The sequence below is a fragment of the Petaurus breviceps genome, unplaced genomic scaffold, assembly GCF_028583685.1.
Source record: "Petaurus breviceps papuanus isolate PSGF00001 unplaced genomic scaffold, PetGlider_PUasm1.0 175, whole genome shotgun sequence".
Lineage (NCBI taxonomy): Eukaryota > Metazoa > Chordata > Mammalia > Diprotodontia > Petauridae > Petaurus > Petaurus breviceps.
In genome coordinates, this window is record NW_027185764.1 from 50,555,685 (window position 1) to 50,574,698 (window position 19,014).

At 35.8% G+C, this 19,014-nt stretch overlaps 1 protein-coding gene across 6 annotated transcripts in view; it reads right to left on the reverse strand.

Moving 5' to 3' along the window:
* Window positions 1–19,014, reverse strand: part of SKIC3 (SKI3 subunit of superkiller complex) — a 122,893-nt gene that overhangs the window by 90,981 nt on the left and 12,898 nt on the right. For 3 of the 6 annotated variants that reach the window (XM_069085128.1, XM_069085126.1, XM_069085127.1), the window contains 5 exons: window positions 14,532–14,683; window positions 9,286–9,376; window positions 4,487–4,630; window positions 3,383–3,474; window positions 2,607–2,682 (listed from right to left, as the gene is read on the reverse strand). In XM_069085128.1, the coding sequence (XP_068941229.1) occupies window positions 2,607–2,682; window positions 3,383–3,474; window positions 4,487–4,630; window positions 9,286–9,375 (402 nt within the window). In that variant the 5' untranslated portion in view covers window position 9,376; window positions 14,532–14,683. The remainder of the gene's footprint in view (window positions 1–2,606; window positions 2,683–3,382; window positions 3,475–4,486; window positions 4,631–9,285; window positions 9,377–14,531; window positions 14,684–19,014) is intronic. The other 3 variants (XM_069085129.1, XM_069085124.1, XM_069085125.1) reach the window with 1 other exon arrangement.

The following is a 19,014-nucleotide window of genomic DNA, read 5'->3' on the forward strand; positions in this document are numbered from 1 at the left end:
GTAACAGAGAAAACTGGACTAGACCTCCTGGTGACACCTCAACTAAGTCTGGACAAGAGCAAGGATTTCATGAGGCAGAGGAGAAGAGAGCATTATAGGAATAGGCAGGCAGCCTGTGCAGAATCACAGACAACTAAGAAATGGATGGCTATACAAAGGGCACATCAAGCATGACAGTTTCACTGAAATGTGGAACACGTGAAGGGAAAGTAAGTATTATGCCAGAAAGCCTGGGAAATGCAGGTTAAAGTTAACTTTTGAAAGGCTTTAAAATACAGAAGTTCATATTTTCTCTTTTTAAATACAAATAGCAGTATATTTTGGAGTTTCTTGACCAGGGAAACCATATGGTCAGAATCGTGCTTTAGGTATATTAATCTGGCAGCTGTATAAAGAATGGTTTGGGAAGGAGGGGAAATAGATGTAGAAAGGCCCAACGGGAGAATACTACAATGATATAGGAGAGATAATGAAGATTTGAACTAGGATGGCAGCTGTGTGAGAAGAAGATCAATGTTAGATCACAGGATCATCAAACTTTTCGAGGCCATCCAGAGGTCCCCTCGTTTTACAGACATTCAGGGAGACTGAAGAGGTTGCCAGAGGTCACTTGGGCAAGGAAGAATCCTCTCACTTCAGAGCCACTGAGTGCTCTTTCCGCTACAGCACCAGGGAAAAGTTGAGGATGAGTCCAAGGCTGTGTACCTGGGTTACAATAAGCATGGTGAAGCCATCAAAAGAAATAAAGAAGTCAGAATAAGGCGAGCATTTAGGGGAAAGATAAGTTCTATTTTTAGACATGATGAGTTTGCAATGTCTACAGGACATCCAGATTGCTGATGCCTACTAGGTGATGGGATGAGGTGGGACTAGATTTCAAGATGAAACTGGGTCTGAATATAGAGATCTTGGACTGTCTGCACAGACATGGTAAGTGAACCCATGGAAGCTAATGAGATCACCAGCAGAGAGAGTGTCAGGGTCCTGGACAAAGCCTCGAGATGCACCCACAAAGAGGAAGCACAATACAAATAATGATCCAGCAAACAAGATTGAGAAGCAATCAGTCAGGAGGAGAGCCAGAAGAGAACACTGTCACAAACTCTCAAATACTCCACGTCTGTTGTCCCCTCTCCCCTCTTACAGAACTCTCCAAGTGCACTTGGCATAATCCAGCAGATTTTCCCATCTTTGTTCTCCTTAATATAACTTTACATCCTTTATAAGTATAAATGGAAAGGTGATGCTAAAGTCCAAATGTAAAAGCAATATATTTTCCCCGGTGCTGAAAAAGAGATTTTTTTTAAATCTCAGTAGATCTTTTCCACCTTTCTGTTGTTTGTTGACATCCTTCCAGTTTAATCTTTAAATGCTCTTGGAGTGTAATTGCTTAACTGGGTTACTTGGCTTCATTTTTATTAAAGATATCATTAAACTGACTGTACCCTCCACAGCTTCTCTGTTTTATGAAGCAACAGTGCATACATACAGTCCTCCACCACTTTTCTCAAAGATTTTACAAATGAGTTTATATTCTAAACTGGTGGTATCCTTGGATGTTTTATCTCTTTACCTGCAAGGAAGTCAAGCATTTACTGAGAAAGGTGTTTTTGGGGCTCTTTTGATCTCCTCACTATGGAAAATGAATTTCATCAGTTCAACTTGTGCACATATTTATAGCTGTAGTGAGTTTCTGTATCCTTTCTTCAGTCAAGACTCCATTTTTGTTGTTAATAATTTATTTAAATAGGTCAGTTTAGAGTGGTTTTCATTGAAAATCTTTTTTTCCCAGCTTTGCATTAATTTTGATCTTTATTATAACAAGTCTGTTTCTTCCAGCATCGTATTAATTTTGATCTTTATTATAATGTCTGTAACATGACTATATACAAACACCCAATTCAGGAATAATGCTATATTAGTAAAAGTAAATCAATATATAACCAGTAATTTCTTAGGGTTTTTTAGGGGTAGCTAAGTGGCATAGTGGATAGAATGCTGGGCTTGGAGTCAGGAGGATCTGTGTTCAAATCTGGCCTCCTGTGACCTTATACAAGTTAGTCAACTGCTATTTGCCTTAGTTTCCTTATCTATAAAATGGGGATAACAATAGCACCTACTACCTCCCAAGGTTGCTCTTACGATCAAATGAAATAATAATTGTAAAGCGCTTAGCATAGTTTCTGCCATACAGGAAGCTCTACATAAATTTTAGCTACTGTTATTATTTTAAAATATAATCAATTTCACTTTTGTCATGTTCCTCAAAGCCTTTCCAGCACTGTGGAACCTGACAGACTGTGCACTATTCTGGCAAAGCCTTCAAGAATACAAGATACTTCAAAGATGCATCAGAGTAGACTTTTTTTTAAAGGACTCAAATCATACTACCATTATGTTAGAAACATGGAAAAGATACTAGTGCTATAATTACTCCTTTCTCTTCTAAATGGTTTATAGCATAAGCCCTGAAAACTTCAAAAACTGGAAATTCAGTTTCATTATACTATGGTAAGACTTTTAAAATGTAAATTAAATGCTAAATAACTTTAATAATGGCTTTATAGGAAACCAAATCTAGAACCCCCAGAAAATTACTAACCAACCTCCAGGTATTTCTTTTCTTGGTGATAAAGATCCACAAGCTTCTTACAGACATCACACCACTTCTGCTTGTCAACACTTGAAAAAACAAAAATGTCTTAAAAGTGGTTGAAAAAACAATCCCCAAAATTTGCAACAACACTTATTGTTATTTACTGGATGCTATTTTAGACAACAGCTAAACTCTCATATTATAAATAAATATTTCATACAGAAATGAGCCTAAATATACTGCCTCCAAAACAAAGGATCACAATTTAGGACTTTGTTTTTAATGTTGTGAATTAATATTTCATTATTTTATATTAATGTTTATTTTAAAAATTAATTTTTGCTTATATTTTATAAGATATATCTTGAAAAGATTTATAAAGAGACATAGACAAAGAAATTCAAACAGGATGAGAAGGCATTGAAGAGGTTGTGATCTGCACTAGCAGAGATGGTACCCACACCAATAGGCTAAAATCTCTATGGAGTTAAAGAATTCTATGGCATTCTTTTAAAAGAAAAACGTCCAACCCTCAATGTCCGTCATTTAAATAAAGTTTTTTTTTTTAAGCAATTGGGATTAAGTAACTTGCCCAAGGTTACACGGCCAGTTTTTTGGTGTGAGTGTTACCTATCTGAGGCCGGAACCGATGCCGGGTCCTCCTGACTCCAGGGCCGGCGCTCTTACTCACTGCGCCACCTGGCCGCCCCTAATAAAGTTTTAAGTCAACAGCTTATTCTAATTTGAGCTTACCAAGTAAACAGTCTTTTGCCATATGTTCATTACCTTTCATAGAGATCCAAAAGCTTTTGGTAGACAGTGATCAAGTCCTCTTTGGTATCTGTATAGTTAGATTTCTCATATAAACTGGCTAACCCCTAAATGAATAAGCAGTCAGTCAATTTTCCAAAAATTTACAATATTCAACTCATGAAATTCCCTTAAATATACACCTGACTGATTAAAGTTGGTGGATCATTTGCAACATTTTTATGATAAAGGTTAAAATAATCCCCAAATCTCAAAATAGCATGGTCTATATGATATTGTGTTCTATCATATGAGTAAGCAAAAACATTTTTTTTGCTTCACTCTTCAACAGCCATTAGATTATAAAACCAATTAGCTCTTCTAAATGTAGTGATATAAAAATACCTTTAAAAAGTAGTATGGTATAATGAAAAGAACATGTGTTCTGGAAACAGAAGACCCTGAAGTTAAAATCCCACCTCTGTCATTTATTAGTTATGTGAGCTTCTGCAAGCTACCTGACCTTTAAAATTCCATTTCCTCATATGTAATAAGAGGGTAGGAAGGGATCTCTCTAAGGCCCCTTCTAGTTTAATGGTGAAATTTCCTCATCAAAGGGTCTTAATAATAAACAAGTTCAGGTTCCCTAGGATCCATGTCTCATTCATATTCTTTTGCAGAAAATAGTAAACTAGGACGTGAATAATTTATCCCTATATTAGTATAAAAAAAAAAAGTTAAACCAGGAAAAAGATATTTAAATATTAAATATGGAGAATATCATAATCAATATTAAAACCATCAATACATAAAACACAACCAAAATGTATCCAATTATTAAACTATTTGACTAATAACTTTTTCTTCAATAAATATTTTTTTAATTCAATTTCCTACAAGGATACTTTAAAAAACAGGGATTTCTATAAGAATCAGGTTTGTAAATCTAATTAGCAATAATATAATCAAGCTGAATACCAAATTGTGTCGTTCAAATGACCAACTCAGAATATTTTAAATCCAAGCTCTGAGGTTGGAATGTATCTTTGAAATGTTCTATTACCTCTATCCTGAGATTGGTAATAAGCTAGTTAATACTCTTAAAAAACAGCACAAACATTCATCCCACATCCCACATACCTGCCAGGCCAATAACTGGTCTGGTTCTAGTTCAGCTGCTTTCTTGTAGGCCCCCTGTGCTTGATCAGGCTGTTCTAGTTCAGCTGCTGCCACTCCAATAAATACCCAGGCATTGTAGTTATTCTTCTCTTGCTTCAATACAGTCTGCTCAGAGACATAAAAGTAGTTCATTAAATCGGCCAAACCCACCCATCTCTCAAAACACATCTGCCCATTTAAGAGCCTAGATTACTTTATACTATATATTTGGTTTTAAAATACATTTAGGTAATTTTATCTGCCTTCAATTTACCTTCTTGTCTATAACTGAACTAATATTAAAATTGGTTTGCATTCCCTCAAGATTGATGTGAGGAAACTAGCCTGGAACTGAAAATTCACTGTAGAAAGTAAACCGAATAAAGACACTGAGAATTGACCAATTTCTTTTTAGAATGGAAAATTCCCCAAATACCACAGAAAATTCCCAAAATACCACAAGCTACTTAGTAAAATTCAATTTCTGAAAATTTAAAACGAGGTGAATTACCTAAAACTTCGTCTTCATCCTCACATTTACTTAATTCCAGATCTCATCTCATTCCAAACCATAAAACTCAGCTCCTCATCTGACAGTTCCCTTTAACCTATTCCACAATTATTTCTATTTAATATGATCCCAGACTTGTCTATACAATCTTCACTGGGAATATTTGTACAGTGGTGTAATTCTGTGGTGTATACAATTACCATGAAGATTTATTTTTCTGTTACCTCACAGAAGAATTTAATGCAGGGATTGCTGTTTTTTATAAATAACAGCCACTAAAAGTAAGGCTGATCCACGGGAGAAAAAAAAAATCTCAGCAGCCTAGTAAATTGTATGTTGGGGAAAAAAATTAGTCATGGAGTCAGAAGACCTGCATTCAAATGCTAGTTCTTCAATTAATAACAATGTGATTGTGGTCAAGTTATTTAAAGTCTCAAGGCCTTAGTTCCCTCCTTTGTAAAATGAAGGACAGTGAAGTAAATGTTCTCAAAGGTCCCTCCTAGCTCTAATACTCTGTTTCTGTGAACTACTAATGTGTTATCTAGAGGAGATAATCCACAATTCCACAATTTTTACTGGTTAGAATAGTTCATATTTTTGTCATCTATAAGACATCTCTAGCAACAATCTGCCCCTGGCACTAGTCTACTAAACAAGTTCAATTACCATCAAGAAAGGATCATACCACCTACTGAAAAACACCCACACCAAAGATGGAAGAAATTATACAAATATGTGCCCTGGAGATCAACAGCATCATAGCAAATGTGTTGTGGTGAAGTCATTTCGGTATTAGACATTCATATAGCTTTAGACTAATCTGCATTCCCAATGTTACATAAGATAGATAGGCTTTTCAAATTAAATACTTTCTCCAGTCTGTGATTTTTTTTCCAGCTGAACATGACTACCTTTAATTGCAGGCTACTTGGTGATGCTGCATAAATCTTTCTAAATAAATAGCACAGAGGATAATGCTAATGTAAATAATTGAGACATTTAATAAAGCATCTATGAAGGGGCGGCCAGGTGGCTCAGCAAGTAAGAGCACTGGCTCCAGTGTCGGGATGACCTGGATCAAATCCGGGCTCAGATACTCAGCACCACACCCAGAAATAACTGGCCCTGTAACCTTGAGCAGTAACCCCGATTGCTTTTATAAAAAAATAAATAAAGCATCTATGAGTATGCAATTTTATATATACTTCAAGGAGCTGAGTTTTATCTTATCCTTTCACCAGTATAGACTGCAATCCACTTGGTTGATGGTCTTCAAATGTTCTAATGGCCAAAAAATTCAACATCTTAAGAGTAGACTGGTTTAAAGGCTGTGCAAAACTAAGCTGGACTGACTTGTGGATAGAAAGCAAAATCTGTTCCCAGGCCCATACTTTTGGACTTTCTAGTCTAATAGGATCTTCCAGAAAGCCAGTACTTCTGGTACAGCCTTTCAAAAACAAGAATTACCACCAAGATACAATAAAGACTTTAGTGGAAATGTTCTAGTAAAATTCAAATTACCAACATATTAAATTCTGGTCTTGCAAAATAATGAACTAGAGATAGGATTAGAAAGATGAGAAGACATAATCCCTACCCCCATTAAGGAGATTAAAATCTTGGGGCAGCTAGGTGGTGCAGAAGACAGAGTGCTGGGCCTGAAGTCTAGAGGACCTGAGTTCAAATCTGATCTTATTAGCTGTGTGAACCTGGGCAAGTCACTTAATCTCCGTTTCCCTCATTTTCATCATTTGTAAAATGGAGATAACAATAGCACCTAGCTCCCAAGGTCATTCTGAGGCTCAAATGACATAATAATGGTAAAGTGCTTTGGTACAGTGCCTGGCTGGTAGTATGTGCTATATAAATGTTAGCATTATTATTAATCTAGTAGAAAAGACATGCAGACAGATAACTTATTATGAAAAGAATAATGTGATAAATGCAAAGGAAAGTAAAAAAAAACAGTAAAATAAGGAGATATTTCAAGTAAGAGTGAGGGAAAGAAGATCAGAAAATGCTTCATGGAGGTGATGCTTAAGGCATCCCTTAAAAGCAGAAAACAGGACAGTATTCTGAGCATGAATGACGGTGCCTTTTGTTGTTGTTCATTCATTTCCATCACGTCCAACTCTTTGTGATACTATTTGGGGCTTTCTTGGAAAATAGCACATTATAGGGGCCAAAAAGTAGGGTGGAACCTAAATGTGAGAGCCCTTAAATGCGAGAATAACAAATCTGTACTTCATTCTGTAAGCAAGAGGGAGCCAGAGATGTGACCTGGCAACTTCCTCAGCAGCCATACACAACTCCCGAAGCCCTGGAAAACAACCGTTCTTGCCACTAGAGTCCTTAGCACCATCAAATGGTTCAACATCAGAAGTCAGTATGGTATCATTATAAATTATAAATGGCATTAGAGAAGATGTTTCACCATCTACTTTGCTACTGCAGTCTAAGGACTTGCAACTACTACCTTCTATGTGTATTGTCTGTCCCTGTTAGAATGGCAGTGTCTAGAGAGCAAAGACTGTCCTGGCTCTATTTGTATCCCCAGTACTTTGTACACTGTAAATGCTTAACAAGTGCTTTTTCATTCATTCATTCATTTATGATTATAGAAGTATCAGTGTAAGGATTTGAGAGAAGAGGAGCTAGAGGTAAAATCAGTTAAGAAACTAGTATAATAATTTAAGCAAGAAGGTAAGGTCTCAACTAGGATAGTATCAGAGAAGACAGGAAACAAAGTAAACATATTTCACTTTTACCATTTCATGAAAATTTTGGTTTGTCAAAGAATTGTAAATTTAATCTTGCTACAATTAACTTAAAAGGACTATCTCAATCCTTTTTGTTGTTGCTATACAGCTATTTTTATTCTGATGTTATTTGATAAGAAGACCTGGTTTATTTATGTATAGATGCTTTAACTTTTACCACAGGGGTTATCAGGAGTATGTTCACCCAGATTAGAGTCAAAACATATGGTTTTCATTTATCTGACTGGCCCTAAGTTTTCTATTTCTGGTCACCTCATATTCAGGTACTGGGTATCTGCAAATGAGTCAGTAACATATTAACTTGTTAGGAGAGTTAAGGTGAAAATCAGTAATGTGACAAGGGCACAAGTTCTCTAGCAAATGAAGATTTCTAGCACCTGTGATATTTGGAAAGCTATTTGTACAACTACAAAGCTAAAAACATACTACCATTACCTATTTTCCCACAAACACAAAGATAGTTCAAGAAGCTAACTGTGAGTAGGACACACCCTTAGCAATTTTAGGCTTTCTCACCTAGGAACCTACCACATCAACGTACCCTCAGTAACAGAAATAATGCCATAGTCCTTCATTACCCTCAATGGCCCAAAGAAGCAAGAGCCACCATGCACTACCTACCATTCCTTCCCTATTACCTGCTCTTTCATCACTGGACTAAAAATGTTTTGTCCTAAGGTTCCCAAACCTCATGCTCTAGATGGAAGCTGCATGGCATTACAAAAATGTTATTTCACATGAGTCTCACAGGAACCCTAGGAGGTAGGTGCTGTTATTATCTTCATTTCACAGATGAGGAAACTGAGGTGGAGAGAGGTTAAGTCACTTGTCTGGGGTCAGAGAACTACTAAGTATCTGAGGCATGATTAGAACTCTGGTCTTCCTGACTCCAAGTCCAACACTCTACTGTTCCACCTAGCCATTCCAACTATAAAAAGCAAGCAGTGTCTCACTCGGTATCTACTGTATAAAAGTAATATAAATTCCTAACTGCTGGGACTGTAACATAACCACACATTCATTCAACTGAATAAATTACTGCATGCAACAAAACCTTACATATACATGATTAAATGAGGAAATTATCACATCTTCAAAATCTACGAGCTCCTCCATGAGACCAAGAGATCTGTTTTTTGCCTTTCTTGATACACCCAGTACTTAGAACTGTGCCTTTAAGTGCCACTAGAGGTGCTTAAAACTACTAGCTGACTGAGGTATCTTTTTTGGCAAATGGGCTGAACAGCTCTCCCCCCCAAAAAAGTATATCTGAGCCACTTAAAAACCCAGGTGAATGCAATAGCTAACTTTGATTTGGGCAAGAATATGTTTTACTATTTATCTCCAATCAAAATTAATCAACTTAATGATTATACATTTTTTGTGTGTTTAGGCTATATCTGATCAGTTCATATGCAAACTCAGAGATAGTGCCTATAAATGAGTTGATAATATAACTAATTTTAGTAAAATTGGAAGACTTCTATTACCTTACAATGTTTTAAAGCTTCCTTATATTCTTTGTTTCTTATTGCATCTCTGGCACTTTTCAATGCTGTCTTCACCTGCTTGTTTGACATCCTATTAACAAAAAGAAATTACATTACAGTAACATCTCACTTATCCAGGAGATAGATTTCTAGCAACTTTAACTTACATAATACATTATGTCACTTGAAAGTAATTTTCAGGAATATTCAAACAAAACAAAAATCCATCAACTTTGTTCCATGAGAAAGAGAGGAAACTGCTATCCTGGCATTGTTATATATGAAATGAAGATTAATGACTTAATAAACTTGGCTATTTGGTTTCCCCAGGCAACCATTAATTTTATCAGTTGTACTGTACAGCAACCAGAAATATGAAGCAAATAAATGGTGATTAATCTTACACATCCTTGTTCTATGAAAATAGAGCTTACTAAACATGGTTTAACCTTTTCTTGATAATTCAGTCATCATTATGAACATTAATTGTATAAAAATATTGTCAGTTTATCAAGGTGTGTAAAAGATTATTTGTTTTCATATTAAACTTGTTCTTTTTCAGTTACCAAGCAAGGAAAGAGAAATAATCATGAAATCACAGAATTTCCAAAGTGAAAAAGAACTCAGCAGTCATTTACTTCTACTCACACCTAAAAGGAATCCCCACTATAATATATCCAAAACAAAGTTAATCAGAAGCCAGAAGAATTATATTTTAAGAACCTTCCCATCAAAAATGATTAAAATTTTAAAAGATTTTGAAGAGGGGTTAACCTTTTAGAAAATAGGTATGGGAAATCAAAAAGATAAGGAGTTATTCCATTTAATGAGAAATGCAAAATCCTGTATCTGCTTAGCTAAAATTTTCCCCCCACCACACACACATTTTAGGCTCTAAGTTCTTATAAAATTACTGCCAATCTCTTATCTGCATAAATTTCTCAGGGAGGAACCACATCTCACTGGTCAGATTGGCTAAAATGATAAAATAGGAAAATGATAAATGCTGGAGATGTGGAAAAATTGGAACACTAATGCATTGTTGGTGGATTTGTGAACTGGTTTTTTAAACCATTTTGGAGAGCAATTTGCAACTATGCCCAAAGGGCTATAAATAACTGCATACCCTTTGACCCAGTAATACCTCTTCTAGGGTTGTATCCAAAGAGATTATAAAAGTGGGAGGAAGACCCATATGTACAAAAATATTTATAGCAGCTCTTTTTGTGGTGGCAAAGAATTGGAAATCAAGAGCATGACCATCAATTGGGGAATGGCTAAACAAGTTGTATATGAATGTAATGGAATATTGTGCTATAAGAAATGAGGAGCAGACAGACTTCATAATATACCTGGACTTATATAAATTGATATTGAGAAGAGCAGAACCAGAAGAAATTTGTACACAATTACAGACACAACATATGTGTGACAACTAATTTTGATAGACTGGGCTCCTTTCACCAATACAAGGTTATAAGACAACTCCAAAAGACTCATGATGTAAAGACATATCCACATCCAGAGAAAGAACTATGGAGTCTGAATGCAGATTGAAGCAAGCTACTTGCTCCCTCTCTTTTTTTCTTTGGTTTTGTTTCCTCTTTCTCACTGTTCACTCCACTGGTTATAACCCTTCTTTACAACCAGACTAATGTTTAATGTGAAAGTATTTGTAGATGCTATAATTTATTGCATGCCATCTTGGTGGGGAAGAGGGAGACGGAGGAGGAAGAAAATTTGAAACTCAAGGGATTGTGGAACTGAATGTTGTAAACTACAATTAAATAAATAAATTTAAAAATAAAATAAATTCCTCAGGGAGAAATATTAAAGCAAAGCCAGAGATAAATTGTGACTTTCCTAAGGGATTAAACATGGAGAATTTACCACATAACTAAAACTTAAGTCATAAGATATATTACAAAATTAACTGAAATAGATTTTAATTTGTCGTAACTGAGCTTGGAGATTTGCACTTCTATTTTAGCAACTATACCCAAGGAACTTCACAGCTTTATATGAAGAAAAGAAGTGTAATTTGAGGAAAAAACTTGCAGCCAAAAAAGAAAGCAGCATTCACGTGTTGTTATTTTTCAATTCATCATCCTTACCATAAAGCTGAGTTCAAACCACTTGGAGCACAGCTCTGTCTTTGGCCTGGTTCTGGTTGATATTTTATCAACAAGTTGGATGAAAGTATAGGCTTATCAAAAATGCAAAGAAAAAAACTAAGGATTGGAGGGAATCACTAATACATGGAATGGTAGAATGGGCGCCCCACCATCTTAACAAAACTAAAATTCAAAGATGAAATTTAACAGGAATAAATTTACAAGTCTAAGCCTAGGTTTACTCTCTATACTGGTTACAGTACAGAACATCAATCAGTCAGTCAACAGGCACTTATTAAGCATTGTCAATGAATCTTAGTACTGCATTAAGTACTGGGAATGCAAAGACAAAAAATGAACTGGTCCCCACTCTCAAAAAGATTACATTCTATCAGGGGAAACAATGTATATGTATAATTCTATTCAGAATAACTGTAAGGTTGTCTGGGGAAGGAGGACACTAGCAGTTGGCGAGATTGGATTCATGAAAAGGTAATATTTGAGCTGATTTATGAAAGGGATTGTACCAGGCAGAGAGAGAGAATGCAGTATTTCAGGCATGGAGTCAGCCATGCAAAGGCATAAAGACAGGAGAGGGAATGTCATATATGAGAAACAGCAAGAATCTAGAACATGGAAAGGAGGAATGATGTATAATCAAACTAGAAAGGTACGTTGAGGCTAGGCTGTGAAGAACTTTAAAAGCGAAGTTTATACCACCATAAAGGCAATATCATGGGGAAAGATATGGCTAAAAAGTATTTCACATAAACCTGTAGGTTTTAATAAGTGTTTTATAATTAACAGAGTTTTAATAAGTGAGTCAGCAGTGTGATACTATAGGCCTATAAGCTAATGTAATCTTAGATGACAGCGTTCAGATTGCATTTCTCCAAACTGAATCTCATCAGACAAATACAGTACAGAGGAATCAACACTAGATTTAGACCAGAAGATGTGGTCTAAATCCTAGTTTAACCCCCCCAAACCTGTTTTCTCATGTATAAAATGCGGATCTGAGGATCTGGCTAGCAGAGATGTTAGAGGTCACTTAAGTCATAAAGTAATTGGCTCAAGGTAATACATGCAGTAAGCTGCAGTCAGGATTTGAACCTAGATCCTATTTTTGTTCTATTTCTACTACAATGCACAGCTCCCTGTAATAAGTTATTAATAAACTGGAAGATAGTTTTTATATAAAAGTGAATTTTTATTACTGTAACCAATTCTGAATATCATACTATAGAAGGTCCACTGAAAAGTTACAGTGTATCCAGAAGATTTGGGGGAGGGGGGAGGAGGAGACAGGGACAGGGACATTAAGCCACAAACTATCTCAGCTGGAGAAGCTAAGAACAGTTACCATGGAAAAGGGGGTGGGGCCCAAACAGTTGTGCTCAGATATTAAAGGACTGTCAGGTGCAAGAGGGACTAGCTTTGTTGTGGTTGGCCCAGAAGACAAAACGAAACAATAGGCAGATTTTTTAAACAGCTGCAAATACAGGCTTCTTAACAGAGTTGTTGAAAAATGGAAAGGGCTGATTCTGTAGTACGAAGTTCTCCATAATTTCAAGGAAAGACTTTAAAGCCACTTACTAGACATTCTGAAAATCAAATTCATACTTTGGATAACAGCTAAAGTTGGCTGAGATGACTTTTTAAGATTCTCCCACATCGGCGTTGTGATCTGATCCAACCATTCTGGAAAGCAATTTGAACTATGCCCAAAAGGCTATAAAATTGTGCGTACCCTTTGACCCAGCAATACCACTTCTTGGGCTGTATCCCAAAGAGATGATAAAAATGGGAAAAGTATAAAATATTTATAGTAGCTCTTTTTGTCGTGACAAAGAATTGGAAATTGGGGAGCTACCCATCAATTGGGGAATGGCTGAACAAGCTGTGGTATATGAATGTAAAAGAATACTATTGTTCCATTAGAAACAATGAACAGGCAGATTTCAGAAAAACCTGGAAAGGCTTATATGAACTGATGCTGAGTGAAGTGAGCAGAACCAGGACAACACTGTACACACTCACAGCCACAGTGATCGATAACTAACTTAGATATACTTAACTCTTCTCAGCAATGCAAGGATCTAAGACAACTCCAAAAGACTTATGATGGAAAATGCTGTCCACATCCAGAGAAAGAACTCTGGAGTCTGAATGCAGATGGAAGCAGACTACTTGCTCTCCTTTTCTTTGTTTTGTTTTTTTTCTTCTTTCTCATGGTTCCTCCCATTAGTTCTAATTCTTCTTTACATCATGACTAATGTGAAAATGTTTAATATGAATGTATAAGTAGAATCTATATTGGATTGTATGCCATCTTGGGGAGAGAGGAGAGACAGGGGAAAAATTTTAAACTCAAAATCTTACGGAAGTGAATGTTGAAAACTAAAATAATTTTTTAAAAGAAAATATTATTCCACCTCTAGAAATTATGATTCTCTGATACATTTTTCTGTTACCAAAACAGAGGCTTTAGATCTATAACAACTTTTTAGAATTGTATATATTTCCATTCTATTCCAATCTTCCATCTCTCCCCTCCAAAAATTAAGACTTTTAATGTAGTTTAAAATTAACTTTAAACATTCATAAGTTATCTAAATTCATCATTCTGCTCTAATAATTTTTGCTAATCCATTGCAAACCATATCTGTTTCCCAACAAATAAAGTTCTATTAAAATTCAGCTTAGCATTAAAAAACAAAATTTTACCATCTTTTCATGGCCTACTCACTTAAAATCTAGTCTCTCAATGGAGCTGGGAGAAGAGTAAAGCAGAAATAAAAGAGCAGCGATATTAATAAAGGAAAAAAATCAAACTATTAGGCCAGCTAAGTCTTTCTTACCTCCTTATATTCAAGAAGAGGTGTCAAAGCAATTGAGGAGAAGCTTTAGAGGCAGAAAAACCAAGACCAGGAAAGCAATTCTCCATTTAACATAAGGTACTAATAAAGTTGAAGTTAACAAGAAGTAAAAAGTTAGCCACTATATAAATCACTTGTCTGCAATCTGGATTTAATGCTATTTATCAGACAAGAATGAAATTTTTTGATGGTTACAACCACACATACAATTTTTAAAAATATGACTTTGGTAATTTTTACATCATGATCTTACCTGACAATTTTCTTGACTTAAATTTATAAGTGCAGTTATCAGATACTCTTTTTAAAGGATTATAAATCTTGATTGGAGAGGCCAGCAAATTTTAATGTTAAATTCACACTAAAATTTCTTCAAGAGAATGCTTTGATAGAAATAGCTGAAAACTAAAAAAAAAAATCGCTGTTATTTTAGATTTTTCTGATAAATAGTACTGAATATTTGGCAAATGGGAAGGAAATAAGGAAAAAAATGGCAAAATGAAAGGAGCCATTTTAAAAGGCCCAGAATTTTAAAATTAACAAACAAACCCCCAAACCAAGTTCTGTTGATACTTATTCTGACAAGTTTCTTGCATTCATCCTTTCCTTCCCATTTCTCCTCCCACCACCTTAGTTTGGACACTCATCTCACTTCTTCCCTGACCCAATGAAAGAACCTGGTCTCTTCCCTTCTCCAGTCTATTCTACATGTCTGTCAAACTAATATACTTGATGCAGAGTTTTGATTGCTCTCCTGCCTAAAGTTTCAATAGCTCCCTATTGCCTATTTGGATCAAGTACAAACTTCTTAAGTCTAGCAGTCTTCTACAATCTAACCCCAAATTTCTTTTGCCACCTTGTAGCAAACATAGTACATATCTCCTACAATCAAGCCAAGTTGACCAACTTGTCATTTACTACCACATGATTTCTTGCTTCCATACCCCTCCATCTCCTTGAAATGTCCTACTGACTCCAACTCCTGAAATCCTACCCCTTCCCTTAAAACACAAATTCATATTTTTTCTCTTAACTTTCTCTGTCACTGAACAAAAATAACCTATCCTTCCCTGAATGTGCACTCTAAACTTCTCTTAAATATCGTAAAAGACAGGCTGGTACAGTGGAAACAACACCAGTTTTAGATTCAATTGCTCCATTACTTACTACCCATCTGACCTTGGGAAGCTCACTTAAGCTCTCTGCCCCATAGCTGCCTCATCTCAAAAAGCTGGCATTTACACAGAGCTCTAAGTTTTGCAATGTGCTTTGCATAAATTATCTCATTTGATCTTCATCTCTAAAATGAAGACAGATTAGATGATATCTAAGTTTCTTCTAATTCTAAATCTCATTCATTTCTACTTGTATTTCAATCTGTATTAATACAGTTATTTGTTTATCTCTCCTCTGCCCTACATGATAAGTTTCTTGAAGGCAGTGAAGATGCTTATATTCACCTTCAGTCTTGGGAAACAGGAAGAACTGGGTTCGAATTCCACCTCAGTCACCAATCATGTTACTCCAAGGAAGCTACTTAACTGTTCTCAGGCTCAGTTCACTCAATTCTAAAATGGGCAAAATAATAGCACCTGCTTTAAAAGTGCCCCTATGAGGAGCAAATGCAAATATCTGCAAAATGTTTGCAGACTTTGAAGCACCATATATGCTATTTAAAGCATGATCTTTCTTACTGCCAACCAAGCCTAATACTATGCACAGAATAGACAAACAATAACTGTTTCCTAAATAACCTTCCCAATATTTAAACAGTATCGCATCTTTAAAAGGATACAAAAGAAACAACCAATAACTATTGAGTATCTAATTCCATGTTTTAGTGGGCTCTAAAAGATACCATGGCATTAGTGGACAGATTGCTAGGCTTGCAATATAGAGGGACCCAGGTTCAAATTCTGTCTCAGATCACTTGTGACTTGACCTCTGTGTCTGTTTCCTCATTTGTAAAATGGAGATAATAATAACTGCAGTACTTATATTCTCTGGGTTGTTGTGAGGATGAAACAAGATAATGTATTTATAAAGTAGTATAAGCACCATATGTCACTTATTACTGTTGTTAGGTGATACAAAAAGACATGAACCCAAGAAGTTTCCCATCTAAAGACATAAAACACATGTGAAACAATTTTAGAATAATAAAATATTAAACTATGTGGTACTTAAGAGAAGAAAGAGATCTTTATGGGCTAGAATAAACATAAAAGGGCTTCATGGAGAGGAAAGAGCTCAACTATGCCCAGAAAAATTAATTTATTTTTTCACAGGGAAGGATGAAGAACAGTCCAGGAGGCAAATGATTATGAATAGAAGTAGCAATGAGCATGAAGTATATAAAAGACTTAGAAAACCAGTCTAACTATAAAGAAGATGGAGACAAATTATAGAGGGCTTCAAAAGTCAGACAACAAAAGTTTGGACTTCATGTAATAGACAACAGTGAAACAGCACAGGAGTTCTTACACAGGTAGGCTGTAAAGTCCTCTAAAGGGTGCCCTCCCTCCCCCAAAAGACTTCTTTACTGATGACCTAAAATATTTAACAACCTTTCACATCCATGAAGCTTCTTAGTCTACAAACTAAATTTCTCATGTTCTAGATTAAGGCTCTGTTCTTTTCTTCCTAATCTTTCTCTTCATTTAATTCTTAAAAGTATTCAAGCTGCCAGTCTCTGGCTTTCAACTCAGTAGTTCCCCAGAATATTGTCTCCCTATTCAAAATTTTCCTAGGACTCTTTATCTGGACATCTCCTTTGCCCCAACTTGTACTATATGTAGGTCTTCATGTTCTCTTTCACCAAGTAAAATATATTATAAGATGTTTAAGAACAAGGGCTATGCCATTTTTTAATCTTTGTGCCTCTGGTCCAGTGTTTCATACACACTGGCACTTAATGAATGGTCACTGAATGAACACAAACTGATTAAGCACCCCAAGCTGAGTCAGGTCAGTCTTCCTGACTCCAGTTTAGGCAGTTTATCCATTGTACCACCTAAGTGCCCTGCGGTGTAATATATTATTTATTCTACAAATTATATATTCTACAAATATAAAATTTCCTTTATATGTAATTATCTTTCCTCCCTCCTCAATTATTTTAGGAGGATTATGATAGACTTTTAAATCAGTGATTCTTTTATAGAGGGGTTTTTTTGGGGGATAAGAATTCTATTTATATCTTTTTATTATTCAATATTTTCCATTTTTACTGGTCATCTTTTAACATAATCCTTATTTCCAAATATATCCCTCCTTTATCCAAAGAACTACTCCTCAAAAGAAAAAAAAAGGGAAAAAATTCAGCAAAAAAAATCCTTCTTTGTTAAGAAGGAATGGATGTGCATTTTCCCCCATCTTTTTTTTTTTTTTTTTGCTTTTTGGAGGGGGGAAGTAGGGCAATTTGGGGTTAAGTGACTTGCCCAAGGTCACACAGCTAGTTTTGTTGTTAAGTGTCTGAGACCAAATTTGAACTCAGGTCCTCCTGAGCAGGGAGGGCTGGTGCTTTATTCACTGCGCCACCTAGCTGTCCCATCCCCTTCCCCCTTCTTTAGAGCTTAGCTTGGGCATTACAATTACACAACCTTCAGCTTTGGTTTAATTTTTTGGTTCTTTCCATTTATATTGTTATAATCACTGAGTATATTATGTTCCCTATTCTGGTTATTTCATTTTGTATTAGTTCATTCTATTACATGCTTATACCAAAATGTCTTTAGCCTCTCCCCAGTCAATGGATGAGCACTTTTTTCCCAGTCCTTTGCTATTACAAAAAAATGGTGCTCTAAATATCCTGGCAAAGAGCAGAGCTTTATTTCTGTCTTTGATCTCCTTAGGGACTATGACTAACAGTGGGATTTCTGGATCAAAGACTATAGATACATTAATCGCTTTTCTAGCAAAACTCAGAATGCTCTCCAGAATGATCAGACCAATTCACAGCTCCGCCAAGAGGTGGACTAGTGTGCTTCTTTCCAGAGTCCCTTCCACACAGACTATTTCCATCTTTTATCATCTTCACTAATTTGTTGGGTGCAGGCTGAAACCTCAAAGTTGTGTTTCTCTTTTTATTACTATAACACAGTAAGTCTTTTACAAATTAAATTACTACTTATTAAGCAGTTACCATTTGCAAAACACTATGCTGGCTGCTGGGACTACAGAGACAAAAACAAAATAGTCTTGCTGTCAGAGCTTATATTCTGCTAAGAACATAACATGTATGGAATGAATAAACAAAGGATAATTTGAGGAAGGAGAGAAGACTTAACAACTCAGGAATCAGAAAAAGTTTCATAAAGAAGCTAGGCTGAGTCTTAAAAGAAATCAATGACTCTAAGAAACAGAAATAAAGAGGGAGAGCAATTTAGCCAGGGAGGTCAGCAGCCTCCACAAGGAAACAGAGATGAGACAGAAAGTCAAGTGTGGGAATCAACTAGAAGGTCAATGTGGCTAGAAGGGAGAATGCACAAACAAACTCATAAAGTAATGAATTAATTTTGGAAAGGTACACTGGAGGCAGATTATAGAGGGCTTTAAATAATAGGCTGAGGAGTTAGCATTTTTTCCTAGAAGCAACAGAGAGCCACTGAACATTCTGAACAGAGAATAATATGGTGAAACCCATGCCTTAGAAAATTAGTGTTGGCAGCAGTGCAGAGGAAGGAGTAGAGACAGCGAAGATGGGAAGTAGGGAGCTTAAGCAGGAGGTAATATAA